Source organism: Zosterops lateralis (genome assembly GCF_965231275.1).
Source record: "Zosterops lateralis genome assembly, chromosome: 6".
NCBI classification, from domain to species: domain Eukaryota; kingdom Metazoa; phylum Chordata; class Aves; order Passeriformes; family Zosteropidae; genus Zosterops; species Zosterops lateralis.
The window spans coordinates 33,701,873-33,725,718 of NC_139761.1; the positions used below are offsets into that span (position 1 = coordinate 33,701,873).

General features: G+C 41.9%; 1 protein-coding gene across 1 annotated transcript in view; it reads left to right on the forward strand.

The window, feature by feature from the left end:
- RAD51B (RAD51 paralog B) overlaps positions 1 to 18,382 on the forward strand; it is a 341,877-nt gene extending 323,495 nt beyond the window's left edge. Inside the window, exon 11 of the mRNA XM_083863788.1 lies at positions 16,158 to 18,382. Coding sequence (XP_083719914.1) covers positions 16,158 to 16,300 — 143 coding nt within the window. The 3' untranslated portion in view covers positions 16,301 to 18,382. The remainder of the gene's footprint in view (positions 1 to 16,157) is intronic.
- Positions 18,383 to 23,846: the final 5,464 nt, after the last annotated feature.

Here is a 23,846-nt window from a genome sequence, read left to right on the forward strand (position 1 = left end):
TCCTGTACCAGTGTTGTAGAGATGTATTGGTATCAATCAGAACAGTATCTCATACATCAGATGGTGTAAATAATAACCAACAATTAAATTAATTATAATGGTAAATATACAGGGTAGCAACTAATACTTTTCTCTTTACTTACCTGGTTATCCTAGGAATTTGTATGGCTCTGTAGCCATGGTATTTGAGTACCTCCAAACCTCTGAATCTGTGATGTGCGTATTATCTCCATGCAGGTCTGATGCATATTAGTAAATTAGCCCTGTATAGGTGTGCCACTAAAGTCCTAAGATGAATGACTGACTCAGAATCATCTCAGAAGTCTATGACCTCTTGATTCACCTGCTGGCTGTGAAAATTACTCTCCCTCTTGCATAGATGGGAAGCTGAGTCATAAAGACCCAAAGTTTCATGCCCATAAACACATAAACAGCAACAGAAATGGAATCAGAACTCATGATGTACAGATCCTCAGTCCCTGTCTAGTTGCATTAAGTTACTCTCTTGTGTCTTCAGTGAACTGATCATATTTGGTAAAATAGCCAGCAGTTGTTGCTCTTTGCAGTGCAGTGCTTCTGTGTGTGGACTTAGAAATAACTGCTTATCAGAAAGTTAAAGTAATTGGGTAACAACAGAGTGGCTTAGTGCATTGACAATTGAATTTATCAGCCCTTCTACTAAACTGCTGCATGAATTTGGGCAATTACTTCATGCACTGCCATTTTTCTAATTTAATATAGGAATAATAACATTCTTGGACATACAGGGGCAAAAATCATTGTATAGCGCTGCTCTGTTTCTCATTTAAGACATTGGAATGAGAAAAGGGAAGGGACAGGGAGAATAGTAAATGTTCCCATTTAGTTGAATGAAGTTTCTATGATACAACTCCAAAATTTCTTGAAACAGAAATGGTTGGGAAGAACATTTTAGTTTTGAGTTTCACCAGCAGACATTTTATTCCAGGGCTGTTGTACTTCTGTGGAGAGTATACCCTCTGCAGCTGTGGTTTAGGGGTTCTTCACTCTTTGCCAGTCAGCACAGGATGGAGCTCTCTGGGTGTGTCTCAGGGCTGGTTTTCTTTTCCTCCAAATACAGTGTAGGAGTGTGGACTTTGGCTATATGTAGCAGACATGTAATTTCATTCTGACAGCAAAACTGACTATGAAAGGGTTAACCCCACTAATGGCAACACCAGTAAAATTGAGGGAGGTGGAACTTAAGTCTCAAGTCTTAATAAAATGCAGGTGTTTTATTGTTAGGTTTAAAATGTCTTAAGACTCCAGCAAGCATTTGAAAACAAGGGGGGGGAAATGTGCTATTAAATAACAACAGGTAGTGCAAAGCATCTACAGAGAATTCAGCTTTCACTGGCTAAGGCCTGCCTTAAAGTTCACAGAGTGAAAACAAAATATGAATATTAACTGAATAACACCACTCACAAAAGAATAGGCTTCTCCTTTCTACCATTATGACTTTCCTCTCTTACTGGCTCCATGCAGAGTATTTTTACTCATTTGGCAACGTTTCTTCTTCTTTCCCAGTCTGTTTGGGGTGTTGATGGGGTGACAGGTAGCGTGAGCACTGCATTCACAGTGTACAGATAGCTCTGCTAAATCATTTGCAACTGCTTTTATGTAAGGAATAGGAATTTTTTGTGTGTGTGTTGGTGAGAACCAAACTACTTTTAGAACAAGCTAATAAAAGAAGTTGTAAAGAAATCACCAATCACTATTTTCTTCTCTTTCAATTCCCTTTCCTTATCACAAATAATTTGAGGGAGCATTTGCCAGTAAACTGCACTGCTTAGGTCACAGAGTAGAGGGATTGCACTGAACTTTGACCTTTAACTTTAAGTTCTTAATGTATTTGGTGAATTAACATAGATACAACTTTCTACAGGGAACTGGAACCTCAGGAACCAGAGAAGACTAAATGTACTTATTACTGCACAAGATTACTGCACCAACATCCCTATGGGCCTTGATTACTGTTGGCATTTTTGGGACCTGTGTGGTGAAAACAGTAACTAATTACTGTCCATAAAAACTTAGCCCTGGGAGAAAATCAGGCATCGATTTTCCTGGCCTTAGCCTTGGTGATGTAAATAAGCTGTTACTACTGGAGGAGAAGGGCAGAAGTAGTTCTTGGAGTACCTGACAGGATGGAAAGCAAGAGTAACTTGGGTTTTGATGTAAGAGTTTCTCAGCTGCAATATAGTAAGAAACAGAGAAGCAACAGTGAAGAACTGACAGGTGAGATATAAACAGTACTAAACAAAAAAATATAAGTGACATACAGAAAAGTCTAAGGCAATTAATAAAAATTAAGCTGATGGAGCAGTGGAGCTAATAAACCTGAGAACCTGCCAGGTCTTGTTTTACATGGAATAGTGGGCTCAGGACAGCCTGACTAAATAATTCAGAATAATCAAGCCCCTCCATTATCAGAATAAGAAACCCAAAAAAGGCCAGGCTGTGTGCCTTTGGTGCACCAGACATGGCAGAGATGAAGGAGGGGGAAGTGTAGATCTTTCTTCACACAACTTTCAGAATAAACCTTTTGCACAAAATTAGGTGTATTTTTGAGAGGCATTTTCTGAAGATGCAGTGGAAACAGACTACAGCTTAAGAGAGGGACAAAGAGTAGAAATCTTCACTAAGAGTATCTCAAAAATCCTGGTAGGAATCTTTAAGTTGGCCTGAATGTGCTCAGGATCATACATACCCTCGAGGAAAGAAGTATTTGTCAGCATTTGTTAGCTGCTCACAATTTTAGATCTTCCCTGGCCTTCTCCTTTGCTTTGTAAGACTGCTTTCATCCCACTCCTACTCTTCTTTGCAGATGGCAGTTCCTGTTTCTAATGTCAGCAGTTCTCAATCTTCTCAGATAACCCTGTTGTTGTTTGTGCCTTGCTACGTGAGGGAAACAACTCTGTGCTTTCTGTTCCCTCCTAAAAAGTCACTGCTGCTCTAGTTCCAGCAAATCTAACCCAACCCCTGCTCTACCCAACTTCTGCCCAAATCCAGCATGTCAGATTGCAAAAACTGGCAATGCCTCTGGTCTCAGTGTGGGGAAATAACCAAAATCAGTGTTAGAAGCATGAGTTCTTTATTCTCCATCAAACTGGCCTTTATTTTTTCTTTCTAGCATTACAATTATTCTTTAATTTTCTTATGTATGTTATCTCTGGGAGCCACTAAGAAGTAATGGATGGGTTTGCAATAAAGTATGTATAGCTCTGCCAAAGTGGTTATTAGTTTGTATCAATTCTGAAATAACAGTGATGTCAGTCATTGAAAAACTCAAGACAGGTACTTTATACTAGTACTAAATATTAGCAATAATTGTTAGTGTTAGGCCTCTTAGTTATCTTTGCAGATACTGCTAACTATTCCATATCATACAAGAGAAAGATTCTTCCTCTAAACACTTTATGTGCTGTAAAATTATTGTATTTGACTCAAAGAACTAACCAATAACCTTTGTATCCTGTCTCTTATTCCTCCATCTTTGCATGATGAAAATTCCCCTACCAAATTTAATTTGCCTCGTGTATGTTTTAAATGCCTGAAATGGAAACAAATTTCTTCACAGCTTTCTTCTGTACATAAGAAAAATGTAGTTAATTACTTGTAAAGGAAGCCAAGATTATGATATAAAATAATAACAATGACAATAATAATTTCATTATTAGAGGGTGGCATCAAGAGTGAGATTGTGCTAATGGAACAGAGAACAGAAAATATTAATATCAGAATATTGAAGAAGACCAAAATCTTTGCTTTTATGCTACTCTTCCAATAGCATCTTAGTGTATTTTAGGAAATGGTTAAGGGTATTTTTAATTTTAGTTTTCAATTTTTGTATGTGGAGCAAAGAAGTGTCTCCCCTAGTTTATTTTGTATTTCTTCTAGCCTAGTCTAAAACATCTTAGTATTGTACCTTTCACAGGTGACCTGTCACTTTTTAATGAGAGTGAAATGCCTGATGTGCCTGCATGCAGAGCAGCAGGACCTGATGCCCTTCATTTCACAATACTTTAAAAATAGGCTTAAATGGTAATGGTGCAGATGCCTCCAACCAAGCCAGGGCTCCGAAGGGATAGGTACAAGTAAGTACAGAACTATTTGCTTTTCCTTTCCCTTGCTTTACTGTGGGATGCCCACAAACATTTAATTAAAGCTATTGTATGCATGCTTAACTTGGAGATATCCTTGAAACCGTTACACAGGAGCACCAAAGAAAATACAAGGGAGTCACTGAAGGAAAATACAAATGAATTAGAAAAGCATAGCAACCAAAGAATACATTTCCCATAATACAACAGTCAAAGGTCATGAGATCACAGATGCTCAGTTGCTCATGCATATCATCTATTCTCTCCACTTGCATGCTTGCTCCGAAGAGGGCAAAGATTTAATGAGGATGGGGCTAGCTTTAGCAGTTCTCACCCTTCCTCACACCCTACATCTCAAAGAGCACTGAAAGCCTCTTTGAAGTGGGAATAGACACACATTGAACTGTCCCAATGCACACATACAATCTGGAATTTTCTCATCAGGTACAAAAATACAAGGTGACTGTTTTCTTCCGGCTGCCCTGGATGTGAACAAAGCTCTCAAATCAAAGACATACTGAATTGAGGAGTGGAAAGAAGTTTCTCCATTGCATCTGTCTTTTCAACCTGCAGTAGCAGCCCTTCTCGGTCTCACGGTTTCTATTAGTCAGTTCATTTTTCCCAGCTCCTCAAGAAGAAATCCTGTTCAGACAAAACAGCACTCTATTTACAGGAAGCTTGGCAGGGTCAAAAAGTGACTGTAGAATTGATCTCTTGTTAAAACACATACAGTATCTGCTCTGATGTAGATACAGCTAGGATTCAGCAATCTCTGATTTGCTATCAGGGCCTTGAAGGTGATCTCAGAGTCAGATTTGTTAAACTTGGTGACATTGTGTTATCACTTAGCAGAGCTAACTCACTTGCTCCAAGTCCCACTTAATCTATGCAGCTCCCTACCCACAGCTTCTGACCTACTTTAGCTGCTTCCTGTCTTTGATTTTAGTCTTAAAGCCTCTTTTCTGTGTTGGCATGTGACTGCCATTTAATCTTAATCAAACTTCCTTGGACTTCCATTACTGTCAAATACAGCTTTTCTCACTGTAATTACCCACCCTTCTGAGTGCAAGAAAACTGATTTACAGCCAACAGTCTGCCACTTCCCTTATGCTCCATGTTCATCTTTGCTTTGTTTTTCTTCCGGTATGAGTCACTTCTTCCCCTCTCTGACACATCGTACTACCCTTTGTTTCCTCTGTCAATGGGTGAGATGATGCCCTGCACACCTTTACTGCAGAGATCTGGTGAGTATTACAGTGTGTGCCCAGCTACCATGTGCAGATTCAGAAAAAGCTAAACATGAAGAAATTGAGTTTGCCACAGGCCGGTTCAGAAAGTCAGCTCGTTTAATACACTTTTGTTTCTGACCAGAAATGATGACCAACTCAGTTCCCTTATGCCTTGCTTAAGAGCTCCTTATGCAAAACAGCTATTTAATCTATGCCTCCCCACCTAGCATTTCCCCTGTTACTTCAGGGCACTGTTAACTTTAGGGATGCTGAAAGTCCTTACCAGCTTAAGGACTTCCCCAGTTCTCACTGGTTCTGTATGGTGCAGTACTATGCCTTTGAAATAGACTCCTTCAGCCAGTTTCCTTCCATGACCAGAATCCAATCTAAAGGCATTAAGCCAGTACCATGGTGACTTTAGCCTGCACAGGGGCACTTCTGAACTGATGGGGTCTGTTGATTTAAGATTCTTTCACCGGGACTGAGCAGTTCAGAGATGTGGCCTGGTGCTCTTAGTGGCCCTATGCTCTTTGAATGTCAGATACAAAATATTTAATGGCAATATCATTTGCATGTAACACGTAGGAGAGATTAGTTCAATCCTTCTTGCATGTATGCTCTTCCCTGACTTTTTTCAATATGCCTAGTTCTGCTTTGCTCTCTATCATCTCCTACTTCTGTGCTCATCAGCTTTTGGATCTTGTTACTAACATCTAGAGGTTATATGACCCATCATTGAGTGCATCCTTGTCCTCTTAGGAGGCAGAAAATTCCATACATTTTGGAAGGACAAATTAGCTACAGGCCATTCTTACTAAGCCTCTCCTTCAACTTATCTCAAATAGTATTTTAGAACTGCAGTCACTACACCCTGTAAGTTGAAAACAACCACTTGAACCCTTTCCAGCGAAGCTTTGATACTAGGCATGGAAGAGAGATAAGCAGCACATTGAAGTTGTGGTATCACCGTAACTGAGAGCAAGGAATGAATGGAAACATACCCTCCTTCTGGCACTGCCTGGCTCTGGATGAGGGGAGAGGAACCAATTGAGCAGCTTGGGTTCACACGCATGGCGGGAGCCAGCGGCCTCTCAGCTGATGACAGATTAGACTCAGGGCCTAGTTAGTGGGAAGACTGTGATTAGACTTCAGCAACATCTGTCTCTAGCACTAAAGGAATCACTGCTGCGGGCTGTGATTTTCACAGCAAACTGTAATTATACCAGGAACCTAATTCCTGTTATTTTTCTCAACAACTTAAGTGCAAAAAAGAATGTGTGTAAGGGTGCATAAAAGCTGAAACTGTGAAAGGAGTAAGAAAGAGGCACCTGTTCATTTTTGTTCAGCTCATTCCAATTATTTTCTCTCCAATTAGTTTCTTAGATTTGTATGAATCACAGACTGTTTCTTCCTGGAAATCAGTGCCAAGGTTTAACTACCTGAAGTTGGCCTGCCATCCACCTGAAGCTGATAGTACACATCCTCTCTGTCCACTTATATCCCATAGCATCTTAAACATGTGTGGTAGCACTTGCTGAAGTGTTGTACCAACCTTTCCTTGGCAGTGCCACCTCTTTCCTCCCATGGGGGCAGCAGTATGGACTGCTGATCACAGCTGTTCTCAGGACATTCCCAGGAAGGTATGGCCTGGGCAGAAGTGTGGGATATGGGAGATTGCTCAGGATGACTTTAAACCTTACTCCCAAAGGCCCTGTCTAGACTAGGATTTAAGAGATTGAACTTAAAAAGTCTTAGGTTGTCTATAGTAACCCTCTGTTTTAGAAGATACAGAAAAAACAGTAAAAGTTTGAACTCCCAGTAACACCTGGTAAGTTTTGCCAAAATAACAATGTCAAAAAAGAGCAGGATTTCCTTGCAAGATTTCTCTGCCAGAAAAAACTTTTTGTTTGTGCAGTTGTAAATCCAGGGTAGCTCATTTGCCATTCTTTGTTCAGAATGTAAGAAGAAACAGATTTTTTTTTAAAGTATGTGTAGGAGGAGAAATGTCTAAGAGAGAGCTTGCCAATAGAGCTTTACCATCCAATACTTAAGATGTAGAAAAAGTCAAAATTATTCAAACTAATCTATGTATTTCTTTCTTAACTTTTCTCACAGCATTAATGTGACTTTTAGTATACTTTGAAGGCAAGAGTGTCCTGTCCATGTTAAGCAATTTTCTATCAACACCATACTCATATATAAGAAAGCAGAATTGTTCCTTACCAGCATGTCTGCCCTTCACCCTGCAGTACATCTGGCAGCACATCTGGCAGCACAGCCAGGGATGAGAATGTGGCAGCAGGAACTTGACCCTTGGGTCTGAAAGCACTGGGAAGGCTGCACATTGGCAAGCAGATCCCTATCTCCAGAGCCAAGCTTCTGCAGACTGGTGGCACATCTGGAGTAGTCTGGAATTGGCTCAAATAGCTGTGGACAAGGAGGAGAGAGGAAAGGTTAGAAGGAAAGTGGAAAAAATGCCTCTTGCACATTTCACTTTCTTTTCCATCTGCTTGTATGCTGTTGCTGTGAGCTATTAAACAGCTGCAGTGCTCTCTCCCAGAAGAGACTGCAATTCAGTGGAGATGGAGAATGATCTCTCCAGCTTAGTGCTTGGGAGCCTCCTTGAATGGAAGGGTCCATAGGAGTAATGTTTCTCTGATTGACTATATACTTGGGGCAGTAGGCAGAGATGCTGTTCTGCCTCCTCAGACCTGAAACTCCTGGCAGGCAGTGGGTACTGCTGGGTACTTCTGACTTATTCTTGTTGAACTAGGTGAGTCCCTCTTGTTTCTTGCTTCCAAGCAGAACCTCCTAACTCTCCAAAATTCAAGGAGAGCAGATTAGTCAAGAAAAAGGTGTTTGCAGACCTTGAGACTGTAGCTTGGAGAGATAAAGGTAGTGAGGGAAGATCAGGACAAGGTGGAGTGGGCATACAGTAACTGCCAAGGCCTGAGCAAAAGAGCAGTTTTTTTGCATCCATTCAGACACTCAGCAATTTCCTGCATTGTTCCTGCAATCAGCATGCTCCACCTGTTTTTACTTAACCATTTCCTGTTTACAGCTTCCAAAAACTCTCTGGTGAAATCACTAATCTGCCACAAGATCAGTCATTATGGTCCCTTTCAGGCAGGCTTCACTCACTTTTTTTCTCTGTCTTCAGTACACAGATCTTTCAGACTGAGGCACTGTGTGCTGCATGTGCATGTCTGCATGCATGTGTGTGTGCTTGCAGTCAGTAGTTATGTCAGGAAACTATGTGCTTGCCCTTTAGTTCTTTCTCGTAACATATGCTCCCTTTTTTCCTTCTAATGCTTGCTGGGTTTTGCAAATTTGAGCAAATAAACAAACAGTAGCACTGAAGGCTCTTACCTCTTTCTGTAGAACAGAGGGCTCCAGATATTTAGAGGAAGGACTCTTCCCATTACATTCAAGTATCTAAGTGCTCTCCCACCAATGAGAAATTTGTTATCTTCATAGCTTGCCCATGCTTCAAATTATTTTATAGATTTGAAAACAGTGAGGCAATTTCTTCTAGTCTGCTGTTCAGTTTCTCAGATGTGAAAGGCAAGGTGTGAGGAGAAGGAAGGGTGAACTGAAGAAAAATAAATCTCTTTCTTACAGTGTAGATGGCTCCCACAAGTGCCCATCACACACTTAGTCATGTCTTGCAGAAATCACTAGAAATGCCTGCACACTTCAAGTCTACTTTCCTTAGCTACATTGCAGATAACACTACAGCCACCACTAAAATAAAATTTATTTGTTACTGCTTTTTCTGTTTGTTTACTGCTTTTATTTCTCTTCTGGAGCAGTGAAAATAGATTCTTAAGTTTCCTCTGATTCTCATGCTCTTGCACAGTGCTGCAATGTTTGGGTTGCGGTGAGCACTGCAGGGGAATGTTCTCTTCTTAAAATAAATCATGGAAACATTTCTGTTGGAATCAGGGCTTGTAGAAGTTTAATGTTTTTAAAAAAAGAAGAATGTCAGGCCAGCTTTGGTCTGGCACTATATCCCTTTAGAGGGAGCAGACTTCTGATGCATGTCAGTGTATATGTACTGACATATATATGTATATATATATATATATATACACACACACACCAGTATATGTGCCAGTTACACTGGTATAATTAAGTACTGAAATCATCCTGTAAGAACACTGGACATGTTGGTTCTGTCAGATCTGCAAATTCCTTAACCATCTCTGCTGCAAGTTAGTGTAAGTCACGATGCTTACTCTGTCAACTTAGGCATACAAGGAGTTGATCTATAGTCTGCACCAGCTCTGCTGCTGAGCTGTTTCACACTTTGGAAATGAAGTTGATGTGCTCACACTTGCACATGTTTCTGGGTGTTTTAACAAGAACACTAAACCCCCACTCCCTGTTTTAACTGTAATATATACATGCAGCAGTATCACTTCTGTTAGCATTATAAGGGATGGTCTGGGCATCGCTGATGTTCAGGCACCAGTCTGCTGCCGGCATAGCACAACCCTACTTAGATCAGAGTGTGCTGAAGTATCCTTCAAGCTGTTTGTGAGCAGCTTTTGAACTTTCATCAGGGAAAGGAAACAGTTGTTTAATTCACAGAAGTCTCTCTCACATTGGCCCAAGTATGTAAAATGGTTACTTTGGTTCCCATCCAGCACAATTCATTCAATATTTTGTGTCAGGGTGCTTGTCATCGGTGGCATTTGCCCAGGGTGAGTCACACCTGCCCAAGCAATGATCTGAGAGAGCCCTCAAATCTTTCTCATTTTCATTTTACAGGGTACAGCCATAGTAAATTTATGATCATATTGGACCACCCAGCACACTTTATAGAGCAGTTCCTTTTCTTCTAACCAGACTTCAGCCCAAGAGGCAACAACTTCCAAAAGAGATTCTCTGGTTCAGTGTCCATCTTTGACTTACAAATGTTTCTTTCACCACACTGCCTTCTGGTTACACTATAAATTTGGGTGCACTCAAGATATTTTTGCCTTCTTCCTCCACCCCAAAATTGAAGGAAAGCTGAACTATATGAAAGAGAAGTGAGAACTGAGACCCTCAAGGAAAATGGCAGGAGGTGTAGAGGACCATGCAAGACTCTTTCCAGGAAATGGGCAGAAGGTTCATCACATGAGTCACTGTAACCTTAGATGACTAAATTCTTGAAGAATAAACTGTCAGGAATATGATACTGCACAGGACAGTTCCGGAGAGAGATGAAACCTTCTTAAATAGCTGTTGTTTGGTTTTTTGTTTGTGATTCATTCCTAAGGAAATTGCTGAGTTTCTGGCCAGGAACAGGGAGAAGTGCACGCAGTGCCAGCCCTCCTTGGTGGAGGCAGCAGGCAAGGCATGCTAGGGTGCACATTCCACTGCTCCTGGCACCAGCTGTCCTGCCCAAGGAGCTGAGAAGGGATCAGGAGCACTCCCTAGCTGTCCTGCCCAAGTGAATAGAGTAAAACAGGATCACTAGTGCTCATCCATCAGCTGAATCAATTCACAGCATGTTTTTGTGTACCAGCAGGAATGAGTCCAAGTGGAAATGAAGGTATTAAAACTCTAATTCCAGCTTCTTTTAAAGAGTTTTCTTGCTCTACCTGCTCCAACCAGTTAACCGAATTTTATCAATAAAACTGGCCCAAAGCTCTGAATTTGGATTTCAGAGATGATCTTAAAATTTTAAGCTGGTAACAACAGAATCAGTCAGATGCCCTCCAGAGGAGCTGAATTAGCATTAACAGCATTGGGAAATGTTTGCAGTAGTATTTTGAATGTGGAGAAACCCCAGTGTTCAGCACACTACTGTCAGTTCCCATCTTGATGAGTTTCACCCAAGCATTTATCATTTCAGCATTAGTTCTGTGTCTCATAATGCCATTTATGTAATGCTCATTTGGTTCTCATTAAAATAATGGTATTTCTTCTGCCAACCACTCCCTGTAAAAATCAAGCCACCCAATTTCTCTTTAGATTGTAATAAAATAAATAAATAATAGGATACACACTCAGAGAATGGGGGCGGGGGGGGCGGGGCTTTTTTTCCCTTCTTTGACATACAGAGTTCAGACATCAGAAAAATCTGTTAAGGTTGATGATTCCATCTCCTGCAAAAACACAGTGTAGTTACTCTCCAGCAGATATTCCTCAGGTACTATATTCATAAAAGAGTCCACCTACAGCTCTCCATAGTCAGAGTCATTTGTCTCTTAAAATTGGAGAAATAGAAGGTGTAGTTCTTTCAGGTCATCGCAGTGCCACTATACTTTGTACTTTGAGACAGTGTAGAATGATTCCTTGTATTGTATATACCAGCACTTTGAGGAATTCAGTTTCAAATGTCTCAAACAATGGGGGCTTCACCACTTCCTGTGGGAGCCTGCTCTACAGCCTAACTCATTTCACCATCTGGAGCGTTTTCCTGAGTGTCTGCTCACTTTAAACTTTCTTTTAATTGTGTGCCCACTATTTCTTCTTAAAGGTAATTTGCCAGAAGTTTCTGTTGTGTGAAATTCACATTCTGTTGTGCTTTTTTATTTTTTATGAGGATTGAGAAAACTCTGAAAGATTGATGACTTCTCCTCTTTGCTTTTTCTTCCTCAGAAATAATAAGTAATTAATAATATATTACTACTTTTTTAGCCGTTCATCTCAGCGATTTACAAGGAAGATCAACATTGTTGTACTCTTTTTACAGATGGAAAAAATTGAAGCACAGGGCAGGAAACAACTTGCCTGAGATCATTCAATGAGCCCATAGCAAGACTTGGATTTTTAAGCAGGTCTCCACAGTACTGCCCTACTTTTTTCTTACTTTTTTATTTTTTTGGCCCAGTCTAGTTCCCTTTGGCTTTGTTGGAGTACCTAGGAAGGAGAAACTTTCCATGAACTTTATTCAGAATTGCAATATTGTAACTGAAAGGTCAGTTCGTTGAATATTTAACAGTTACTATCTTTCCAGTGTGTTGGTCAAGCATCCTAATGAAGTAGTGATAAATAAAACCAACAAAGCATTTTAACAAACTAATTCAGTCCCTAGGGCCCCCAAGCTGAATTTCCTTCATCTAGCCTGTGTTTTCCCAGTTGCGGATTGTGCAGATTGAACACAGTACATATCAGGCACATTCTTATCAGCACACTGCAGGGAGATTTCCTTCCTCCTCAGTGCCACCATGCTTGCTTCACCTGTTGTATTTCCCTTAGCTTAGTGGTTTTCAGTAAGCGTGTTTCTCAGAATCTGGATAGTTGCTGAATTATAAATCTTTCAGTTTGGAATAATAACACCACAACGTGTACAGCATGATACCCTGGGTAGGGAGTCATACTCAGCTGAGCCCTGAGCAGGTTTACCTGGTTGTCAGAAGCAGTGTGGCCTGAACAGCACAGAGCTGAGAGATAGAGTGTTTCTCTTCCTTGCCTTGAAGCTTCCACCTGTCCATCCTGTCGTTTCAGTGAATATCTTTGGTGGGACTGCCTGAGCAGATGGTAAGATAAGTGTTGTTCCTCACCTCCACCTGGGGAGGTGAGGGCAGCCAGTTCTGTGTGCTTGCAGTCTGGTGTGCAGGGGACTCTGCCTCAGGCTCTGGAGAGAGAACTGACAGCACTCATCACACATGAGGTGATCCACTGTCACAGTTAGGGACACAAAAAGAACCACACTCACCTGTCAGGTAGAAGCAGGGAAAAGAAGGACAGTTTATTATGATTTAGGGTTTATATAGTATTTGGGATTTGGTTAAGGATTGGTCATTGAGAGGAACACCTCTCTGACCCCAGTGGTCAATACAGAAGTCCATCACCAAGAGGAATGAAAACAATATGGATTGTTTTGAGAGACTTTGCAGGAAGGTATGTAAACTATCATCAGAAGGCTAGGGATTATAGCAATAATCCACACTCTGTGTGGATTGAGAATTGAGAAATCAGGCCTCTGGGTAGCCCAGAGTTAGAGCTGGGGGACAGCACACAGATGCTCCTGGCTGCTGACCATTGTCAAAGTATGCCAGCAAGTGAAGTCTGTAACGTTATTCCCCTACTGCTCCTTCAGGCCTCCTTCATTCCACACATCAGTGGAATACAGTACCAGTACCAGTATCTGAAGTTTTACCAAAAGCCACAGGACTGCTGTAGGTCACTGAGCACATTACCTTTGCTTTCAAATTGAGTTTGAGAAATGACCAGCAGTGTCAAGCCTACGTCTCCTGGCTATGTGAATAGAGGAAGCTAAGAAGCAACAATGATTACATAAAGCAGGGAAATCCCCCTCAAACTTCACCCAGACTACCTCAAACTGAAGCTGATTTGCATACATACAGTACAAATAACTTTGCAATGGCTTCTAGCCCCATGAAAAGGTTACATGTCCTTACTTACAATGAAATAATCAGGCCAGTTCTCTGAGTTGAATCACTCAGAGAGGATGACAAAAGATTGAATCAGAGCCTGTGTAGAAATTTAAGCAGTTTTATGTAGTGTGTAGGCCTGCTTCAGGTGCTGATACAACTGGGTATTGCTATTCCACATAAAATCAATGGGAGCTGTTCAATACCTGTTGGTAACCAGTAGTTATTCTAGAAAAACAGTGTGGGAAAAAACATATGTTATGTTTTATAATTTGTGATTATAGATGCGTGGTATCATACAAACCCTGTTTGGTAGAAAATGGCCCTCACTGAAAACTAGAAAAAAGCTATGGTTTTCTTGTAGTTAAAAACTATGGTCACCCACTTTACAAAATCTGAAACTCATTTGGCTGGGAATTCTTGGGTGATATTGTTCAAAAAGCAATGGTGTTAAACAGACTTCCAAGATTCCTGTGATTCGTTTTAAACATCATGGTTTAACAGAAACAAACAAGTAAGGAAAAAGAGACTGCATATTGAAAATGCACATTTACTGGGTTATCTAAAGCTCAGAAATACAGTTGGCTAATATGACACTACAAAACAATTTTTCATTATCTTTTATGCACTAAGAATGACAGTGTTCATAAGCCTAGTACATTGTGCCTATGGAATGCCTGGATTCTTCTTGAAGACAGATGGTATCTTCTGTTCCTTTGCTTAGCGAGGGGGGCTTGGGGATTTATTTGTTTGTTTGTTTGTTTGTTTTAATAGGATGAGAATATAGACTTCTCAGAGGCTCACTACAAGCTGTTTCTTTGGAAAGAATTGCTTGCTTACTCTTTCCTGTCTTTTTGTTGAAATAAGTTCTCAGATACATTTCCTGTCAGCCCTCTCCCAAAGCTAGACAGAGTATAGACAACTTCACTTATTCTCTCCCAGTAAATTCACAGAAGGATTTCCTGTACATTTTTTTGGTTGTCAAGCCAGCTCTATCGTAACATTAAGTACAGTTGGGTAATGCTGTAGATGCCTTGCAGTAAATACCAAAGGTTTTTTAAACAGTCTTAGAGGTGCTTTTGTCAGTGCAGCATTATTTCCCTTGAGGAATATGGGAAATGAGAGTTATCATCATCGTCAGTATGGTTATACCAGGACAGCTATATGAGCAGCTCTTTTCTAGTGTAGATGCTTTTCATATAGATAACAAGCAGGGCTCAAGAGGAAGACTGAGACAACAACTTACTTTGACAACCTGTGTAACAAGCAACCTTGTGTTTCTTCTACATCTCTGTTGATCATGGCTTGTTACTGTGAAATATCCTGTCTTTCACTTTCCTCCTTTCAGGTTTATTGACTTTCTTCAAAGCTTTGGTACAGCACAGTAGGAATCAGCCCAAAAATGAGCTGGCTGTTCTGCAGAGCCCTTCAGGCACCTGTGGGCTCTCTGTGCAATGATGCAGTTTGTCTCAGTGGGTCAGCTGGAGAGACTGGAAAAGAAATAGATATTTGAATAGGCTTGGGATGCCTTGCAACACAGTTAATAGCAGCAAACATGAGTATATGACGTGATCTGATTGATGATTAATACCTTGGCTATTTTGGTCCTGGTAACTGTATGTGTTTCTTCACCTTGTGTTCATCAGCTTGCAGGTTGCTCAGGAAGACTTTCATTTTGGTTTTAAATATCTCCTCTCACAAACAACAGTGTTTTCTACATAAATTGTCTAATCACAGTCATATAATATCCTTTATTTACATAAAGAGCTTCATCCCAAAGCATTTTACAGCCTGGCATTGACAGAGCATTAAGACTAGAAAACGAGCAGCTTATACTGGTTGGGAAGCAGGCTCTGATCTCAGCCTACATATTAATAAAGACTGTAAAGTGGAGCCATAATATTCTCTCTGAATCCAATTTGCTACTAGTTGGAAAATATATTGCTATAAGCTGTGCTCTGTTTAACTCTAGAAAATGTATTTGAACTGTCGAACATGACCTGTAGTAGAGAATTGTCCATCTTCTTGCATATCCCATTCTCTATTCATAGGTACTGGCTACCAAAAGTCAGTTTTATTGGAAAATAAGGGTGGTGGAAAGTACCCTAGCAAGTACAGTATTCTCAGCAAATACGTGCTGACCTTTGGAGAACTCTGGCAAAGAATGGTAAAGGGGCCTCAACTAGTCTAAAGTTTGGCTCCAGAGCACATGAGAAAATTTGCCAGCCTGAATGAGGAGAGTTTGGACACTGGTAACTAGAAGAACGAGACAGGCAGAAAAAAAGAGGATCATTACATGCATCAATCCATTTTCAGCAAATCTGTAAAATTAGTTCATAGCGAACTTATTACCTTGATTTGTTTTATGTATTAAATGGGTTTTCAAGTGGTTGTTTTCTGGAGGAAATGGCAACTTGGCAATCTCATTCAGAAATATTGTGATTGACGTGTCTTGTCTTTATTGTGTGTTTCAGACCGAAAGGATCAAACAAATTTAGTTTGGGAAGGAACCAATCCTGCCCTGCAGCCCATACGAGTGAGGAACACTGCCTTGAAAGATACTTCACATGATGCTGCTTTACCCAGCACTACTGGTGAGACTAGAAAGGACAAATGAAACCTCCCCAAGGACTTGGATGAATGATGACATTGGTTTTCAAAAATCTGGTGAAGCAGAGAGTGAGCATTCTTCTTCTTTTGTTTCTTCGAAGACTTTAAAAGACAAAAACATTAAAACCAAGTGCTGTTCTTTGTATGTGTGGGGCCATACTTAACTCTGAACTTATAAAAAACCTGTCTTTTGTTTAGTTTGATTTAAGTGACTTAATAATAAAAGCCTCTGAGTAATATGCATGGTACTGTAGAAGCATAGGCCACATGTGCCTTCCTAATTCATCTCACCACCTCGTCAATTTGGAGGAACCAATGGCCAAGCACGGGAGTGTCCACAACCCAAAACACAGTGAAATGTTCACTTCTGTTTTTTTAAAAGAATGATAAGCCCACTCAGTGACTTGATTACGAAGCAATAGTACAGTAAGTACTTATTCCTGTGACTCACTTGGAAATCATCAGAGATGATGTAAGAGTTACAAGTAGCTGGACTCTGACCATTCAGAATGTTAGGAGAACAGGTAGCAATCTAAATAATAGGAAGATCAATGTGTATTACAGCTATTCAGCTTTCTCTGTCTTCAAAGCACTTTTGAGGTATTCACAGCATGACTGCAAACCACACATCTATTTACTCACCTTACAGGCTTAGAGAATGTATGACTTGCTCAAGGACACTACAAGCATCACTGGCTGTGCTGTGATCAGGATCTGGTTGCTCCTGGCTCTCAAGCCTACGGGAAAGCCATGGGCTCAGTTAGTGCCAACTGCCACTGCACGCTCACCACTGGCCTGATAACCTGGCTGGTTCTGTCCTCTGCTGTCAGAGGTAAAGCCTCCCTGAGCAGCCTCCCAAAAAGCAGAGTAATCTGTACAGAAATATGAGAGGTCTGGAGTACCCCTGCAGTGGCTGTAGGTAACCCAGCAAAGAAATGAGTTGTAGTGAGGCCACCTTGGGCTGCCAGGCAGGCAGGTTGCCATCTGCTGTTTGCTAGGCAGTCTGGGGGTGATGAGAGAGCTCCTGGGAACACGTGGCCCCTACTAAAAAGTACTGCACACACTTAAATGTGGCAGTGCCAGGGATGTGGAAGCTCATGTTGCATCACTCTCAGCCACCAGACAGGATGGCATGGAGAGGGCATCTCTGCAGCTATCTGCTTGCATGCCTGCGCTCACACAGCTTTGGGCTCTCCTTTAACAAGGAAGTTTCCATCACAACAAGGAAGCTACTTGCATTTCAATAAGCTACTTCTAAAAGTAATACATTTCACCCTGGAGAAGAGCAATTTTCCAGCTTCAGTGTTACCAGTTTTGTGCTTTGAAGAGACCTTTTTAACATGTAATTTTAATTCTGTTTTAGCTAAGATTTAGATTTTCTTCTTGACAGCGCTGCACTACCAGCCACTCAAACCCTGCTGAACTTGCTTGTAGCCATTTTATCTGAGTATCTTGTAAATATTTGGTAGAGCACTCAGACAGAGAAGTGGTTTTTTTTTTTTCTCTTACAGTCACATGCCTGGTTCCAGGACCTTTAAGAAGTACAAAAGACTGAAGGCAGGGAAAATTCCACTGAGCTGCATTCAAGTCTCCAGGGAGCAACTGCACTCTGTTTAGACTAAAATTTCTCATTGCTGTCTCTCCCTATTTAAAAAAAAAAGAAAAAATAAAAATGGAAGGATTGAGAGGGGAAGCTAGAGGGTTTCATTATTATAAACACCAGAATGCAAGCACTGTTTTCACTCATTTCTCTTATTGTGGAGCCTTTTGCAGTTGGAGAGGGAGATAAGCTTTTCAATGCTCTGCGCTACCTGGGAAATTTCCATCGAGTCCTAAAATGCTTTACAAACATTAGTGAATTAAAGCTTAATCCCCTTCTTCTCATCCCCAAGAAGCAACTACAGTTTAAAGACAGGGCTAATGAGACCAAAATAGTTGTGCTTTGCTGAAGTCACAGGGGCAGCGTGGTAAGCGAACTTCAGTCTTTGAGTCCCAACTTTCTGTCTTACACCACAAACAATTCCCTCCCTTTCCAAGGCTTGCTGTATTTCCTTTCCTAGGATATAGTGAAAGCATGCTGGCATCACACCTTGAGACAATCTTGGGTTTTCCCCCTTGCTCACAACTGCTGTCCCGTGGGATTAAGATGTTGAAAAGATCAAAGAGGAATGTGAGGTGGGGGGAAAAAAAATCAAGTCACTGCTCTGTCTGCCTTGGGCATGTTCTGCCTCCGCTGCTGCCAGTGGAGTTGATGTTCTGTTGGGAGCAACCTCAAACATGTTTGTATGTACTTCCCTATAATATTCAGGCACAACTGTGGTAAAAACGCCGTAATCAACAAGAGAGCTTGGCTGACAAGAAAATTGGACAGATGAGCCAATAAGTCACTCCTGTATTGAATATATGTAATTTCATTACCCTTCTGTATGTGACTTGCATTTCTTACTGCTTCTTATTGTTAGCATCCTGTAACTACAGCTGCAGCCATCTCTTTCACATCTTCAGAAGGAAGGGATAATCCATCAGCCAGTTTTTGTCCAGTGGTATGAGTGAGATTTTTACCAGAGGGATTAATGGTCAGTTGAAGAGAGTTGTTCCCAGAAGGGCCAAGCAAAAAGCAATGTGCACATGAGTCAGGAAGTGGAAGAGAAGGAAACAAATCTATAGATGTAAAGTTCTGTCTTTTGTGACAAGGCTCCAGCACTAGTCTTTGGGTAGGCTGCTTCTCTAGCACTCTTCCCTGCAGAGGATCCAAACTCAGTGCAAATGCTGTGCACAGTGCTCATTTCATTCCCTGCTGAAAGGCAGCCAGGCCTGAGGTGGAACATGGCAAGCGCTTCACCGCACCTGGCAACTCCACACAGCTGCTGAAAACAAGCGAGGAAGAAAGCAGTGTACAAATGCAGGGGAATTTTCACACAGGCAGGATGTAATTAGCAGAGCTGGAATTTGGCCAGGACACTGGGGTTAAAACACTGGCTTGCAGGTAACACACTGGAATCTTTCATCATTCAAATGCTCAGGATCTCCCATTTCCATTTTACCTGGAAGATGTCAGAGGACTGTTCCCTTTTTAATGGTCATGGGCAGCTCTCGAACATCTGACAAAGGAAGAAGTGTCAAATGGTGCTGCACCTGCAGAGCTTCTCTGCCAGCAACTGCCCACCATGAACAACAGCTGAAAGGATCACATCCTGACAGGACCACGGCTGCATTGCTGTAAAACACCTCCATTACTTGGGGTTCACTTCACTGTTTACCCTCATTACTCAGTTTTTGGGCCCCAAATCCCTTCCAAACAGAGAACATGCTAAAATTAGGGCAGCACCTTACACATACAACACAAGAAACAGAATATTACCATTAGGTGCTACTTCAACCTTATTCTCTGCCATTTCACATAATACCATATAGCTATTGGACAGCAGAGAATTTGGATGGAGCACTTTCCCCCCAGTGTAGATGAAAGAGCTTTTTCAACTGGCCTTGCTGGTAATACACAGAGCATGAAGAGCTTTTGCCACCTTCTTCCTTCCAGCAGGGAAATCATGTTCAAAGCAGCAAAACATTTTTTTCCACTTTATGGTCTCACTTTCTGTGTAAGCAATTTTTGTTTACTACAAGGATGTTGAATGTCCACAGAACATCAGGGAAGTCATTCATGAACTTCACATGTGTAAAGTCTGCTTGATGTTGCTACCATGATGTGGCCCACAGTCTGAAATATAAATAATTGCAAACTTCTAATCCCTTGTCAGTCATACCTGCAGACATGTGCAGGTGAAGAGCTGACTTCTGCTGTGTGGTACAGTGTGTGCAAGCAAAACAAGTGGTGTTCCTCCCATCTGAAAAAGCATAATCTCTGCATCAGTAAGTCATAAAAAAGAGACCCCTCCTCTGCCTCTGAGAGCTTACCATGCCAGCCTTTGGTTTACTGGGAAGCGGTGGGGGGGTGTGTTTGTATGCCCAGGCTGCCATGCAAGCCTCCTCTTTGTCAAGTGTTGTTTAATACAACCACCAACCAAACTTGACAAGAGTACCTCAGTCAGTGGGACAACAAACCTACAGACAGCCTCCAGTGGCAAAATGCACTGGGGAGAGTAAAGAACGGGCAGCTGCAGGCAACAGGAAATCCAGCACTAATAAATAAAACGTCTTATAGCCAGAAAGAGGAAATAAACAGCAGCAGCACAAACTGAGAGGACAGAAGAGAGCATAACTGTGGCATGGGAATCACTGAGTTACAGTGAGCTTATTTTTACAGAACGTCCTGGTTTGCTATGTGTTCAGACTGCAAAAAAAGTGGGGGAGTGGGGGGACTGCTCAAAGAGAGGGTCTCTATCAGAAGTTGTCAACAACCACTGTAATTAAGGAAGCAGCCAGAGCACACACAACCAGAGCTGCTGCCAAACTGAAATGAAAGCATTTTTTGTTTTCAGCTGTAGCCCCAAAGGATAATAAAAGATGGTTCTACCACGCCAAGTGAGGAGCTGCAGGAACACCATTTCTTGATGACCCTCCTCCCATCTTTCCAAAATTATACACTGTGGGGAAGCAGCAAGTTACTGTTCCTAAGTGTGCTTTCAAAGCCCATGCCCACACACCCCATCTGACTGCAGCCACCTGGGAAGGCCAGCCACAAGACAGGTGGGCCCCCAACCACCACGATGACAATGGAGGTGGCACCAACTGAGCTCTGCCCCCAGCCAGTGGGCTGTTCTGGCACTGCTGGGTTCAGATTGCTGAAGCAGCAACACTGCATTTTCCCCCCCTTGTCCTCAGCTATGGGTTTCACCACGGCCCCCTAGCATTGCCACCACCGTGGGGGCTGCAGCATTCAGAAGAGCCACACCCCACTTTCCTCCTGATGGCAGCTGCGTTTAGGAGGCTCACTGGTGTCTTGGCAAGGGCCTTCATTCAGGGCACACCAACACCGTGCTCTTCTTGCTGCTGACAGCACAGGTGGCCTGTGCCCATGGGCTGACAGAGCCAAGAGAGCTGGCATGGATCTTCTCAGCCATGGGACATGCGACATTCACTGGTGGCTGCAGAAACTGGTGTGCAGGTTGAGCGAAGGGAAAGAAATCATTCAGAAATTGCATGCATATTTCTGAATTCATTCGTTGCGTGGTGTTTGCCTTTCATCCTCCCCCCTGGGCTCTGTATGCATTGCTGGCATTCTCTCCCAATCCTATATAATAATTCCCAGGTCTCCGCAAGCCGCTGCCTGCCAGTGGAGCCCGCAGTCACTGGCCCGCCAGCCCGGTCACATGAAAAGTTACACGCGAGGGTTTAATGCTTTCTCCTGACCCCAGCCCCTGTTCCTGTGAATCCCCTGCAGTGTTTTCCTAATCAGGTGCTGGGGAAGCTTTGCACTGAGCAGGGTGCTAAGAAGGTGGCTATTTAGCTGCAGCATTTCCAGAGTCTTTGAGCTCTCCTCCAAGCTGTAAATACAAGCAGTGGAACCAGGTGCATGTCTGACAAGGCTGCCATTTAGACCTGAAGCTGCTTTCCAAGCAAAGACACATTTTGGTTGCCTCACTTGCTCTATCCCAACTGCTGCACTAATGGTTAATTGCTTCAGCAGGTATGGAAATCACTTCTCAAAGCCTGCATACAAGGTACACAGCTATGGTCCAGTAGAATTTTAACCTTCACTGGACATCGACAATACATCTGTTACTAGGGAGTCAAAAAGAAAATACAGCCCTTCCATTACTGAATTCTAGATGATACAGGTATTTAGTTCATCATACAACTTGTGAAAGTGGGAACATATTTATTTTTGTGTCACCCTTATATATGGCATATCAGAAAAAAACCACATGCTTTTGGAGAATTTCAAATGGAAGTGATCTTTTATTAAATGTGGATGAAAGGCAGAAATATTCAAGGGCTGTTTCTGATATATCAGCAGTTGCAGTAGTTTCTTGCTATCAGTGTTTACATGAGGGAGGGCAGGTATCTCCTGCAGGAAAACTTTTTGTTCTCCACCTGATGTTTTCATGTAGGATTTCACACAGGGCACTATATGACTCATGCTCAGCTTTTGGAAGCATGAGAGTTGTGTCTAGCAGTCAGGGCCCAATGTTCTTCTGGGTTTCATACAGACCACAGAAAGACTAGCCAGTTGCACCTTTGAGCCAAACAGTTGAATAATATAACTGAGCATTTTATTTCAGTTTTGAGGTTGTTTGGTTTAGTTTGGTTTGGTGTTTTTTTGTTTGTTTTTGTTTGTTTTGGGGATTTTTGGTGTTTTTTGTTTGTTTGCTTGCTTTGTATTATATTACATTGTTTCATTCTTAACTGTAAGCCATCAAAATCATAAAATCTGAGCTCTGCTCTCAGTTACACTCAAACATAGCTACTGAAAAGGTTTGTCTAACTTCTTACTATATATGGCATTTAACAAACTTTGCTTAAATTGTGTATTCTCAACTTAATCCAAACAGGAGTTGAGAAATCCTGCTTCTCCCAGATGAGAGCATGCCTGAATAATATAGGAATTATTTTTCTCACTGAAAAGCATTTGCAAAATGCATACATAAATACTGGAGTTTAATCAGCCAGTGCTGTCTCTTTATTAAAGGAAAAACTTATTTAACCCTTCAGGAAAGATTCAAGCTACCAGTGACAATGGAGACAGATCTGAGCACCCAAATGGTAAAGTGTGTAGAAAAAAGTGTAAGCTGGTGATGTCTGTGGCTGTAATCAGCTGGCATTGTCCACTCTGCCACACAACAGCCAGGAGACCAGCAAGGAGGATTTTCCATTTCTGGAAAGTGCAATGAAATAAGGGAACACAGCCATCGCCAGATTGTCTTTCCTTCTATGAAGTATTGTCTTCAGGATACTGCTTGACATTCATTCAGTCAAATATTTTGACAATTTGAACAAATAAGCAGGAAATGGTTTTTATTTTTGGCTCCAGTGAGCCATTTGTGAAGAAGAATAAGTAGCGCAGCGTGTGCCACGTCTCTTAAATACCCTTGTTTGCCAGAAACATATGCAGTGTGTTTCCCAGGCTGTGGAAACAGTTATAATTTCCAGTCCACCAAGTCACCCTTTTCTCTCCACACACCATCCCCAGCCCCACATCGGGCTGGGGTGAAGGGAAGCATCACTCTGAATTACTCTGCTGTCACCTGTTTGTGAGGAGAGGGCGCATGTGCACATAACACATTATTCTGTGCACATTTCTGAGAAGAGTTGTGATTGCAGTCCCTTCACAGTGGCACAAAAGACGAGTAGCAAGCTGAGGTGGGGCACGCACAGGGTCCTGAGAGCCAAACCTGCATCTCTCTCCACGCTGCTCTGCAGAGCCAGGTGCATCTTTTGCAGCGTGCTGCTGTGGCATACCTTCACAGGAGCTGCCCTTGGGAGATGCCAGAGGAGCTTTTGTCTGTGCTTCCACTGTGGGTTTAAGTAGTTCGATTAGCATTTGGGTCAGAGCACATGGAGCAGCCCCGTCTGGAGTGGGAGAAGTCACACTGTGAGGCCACACTTGAACGTGGCCACTTTCCTGCACTGCCCTGGGTACAAAGCCTGCTTGT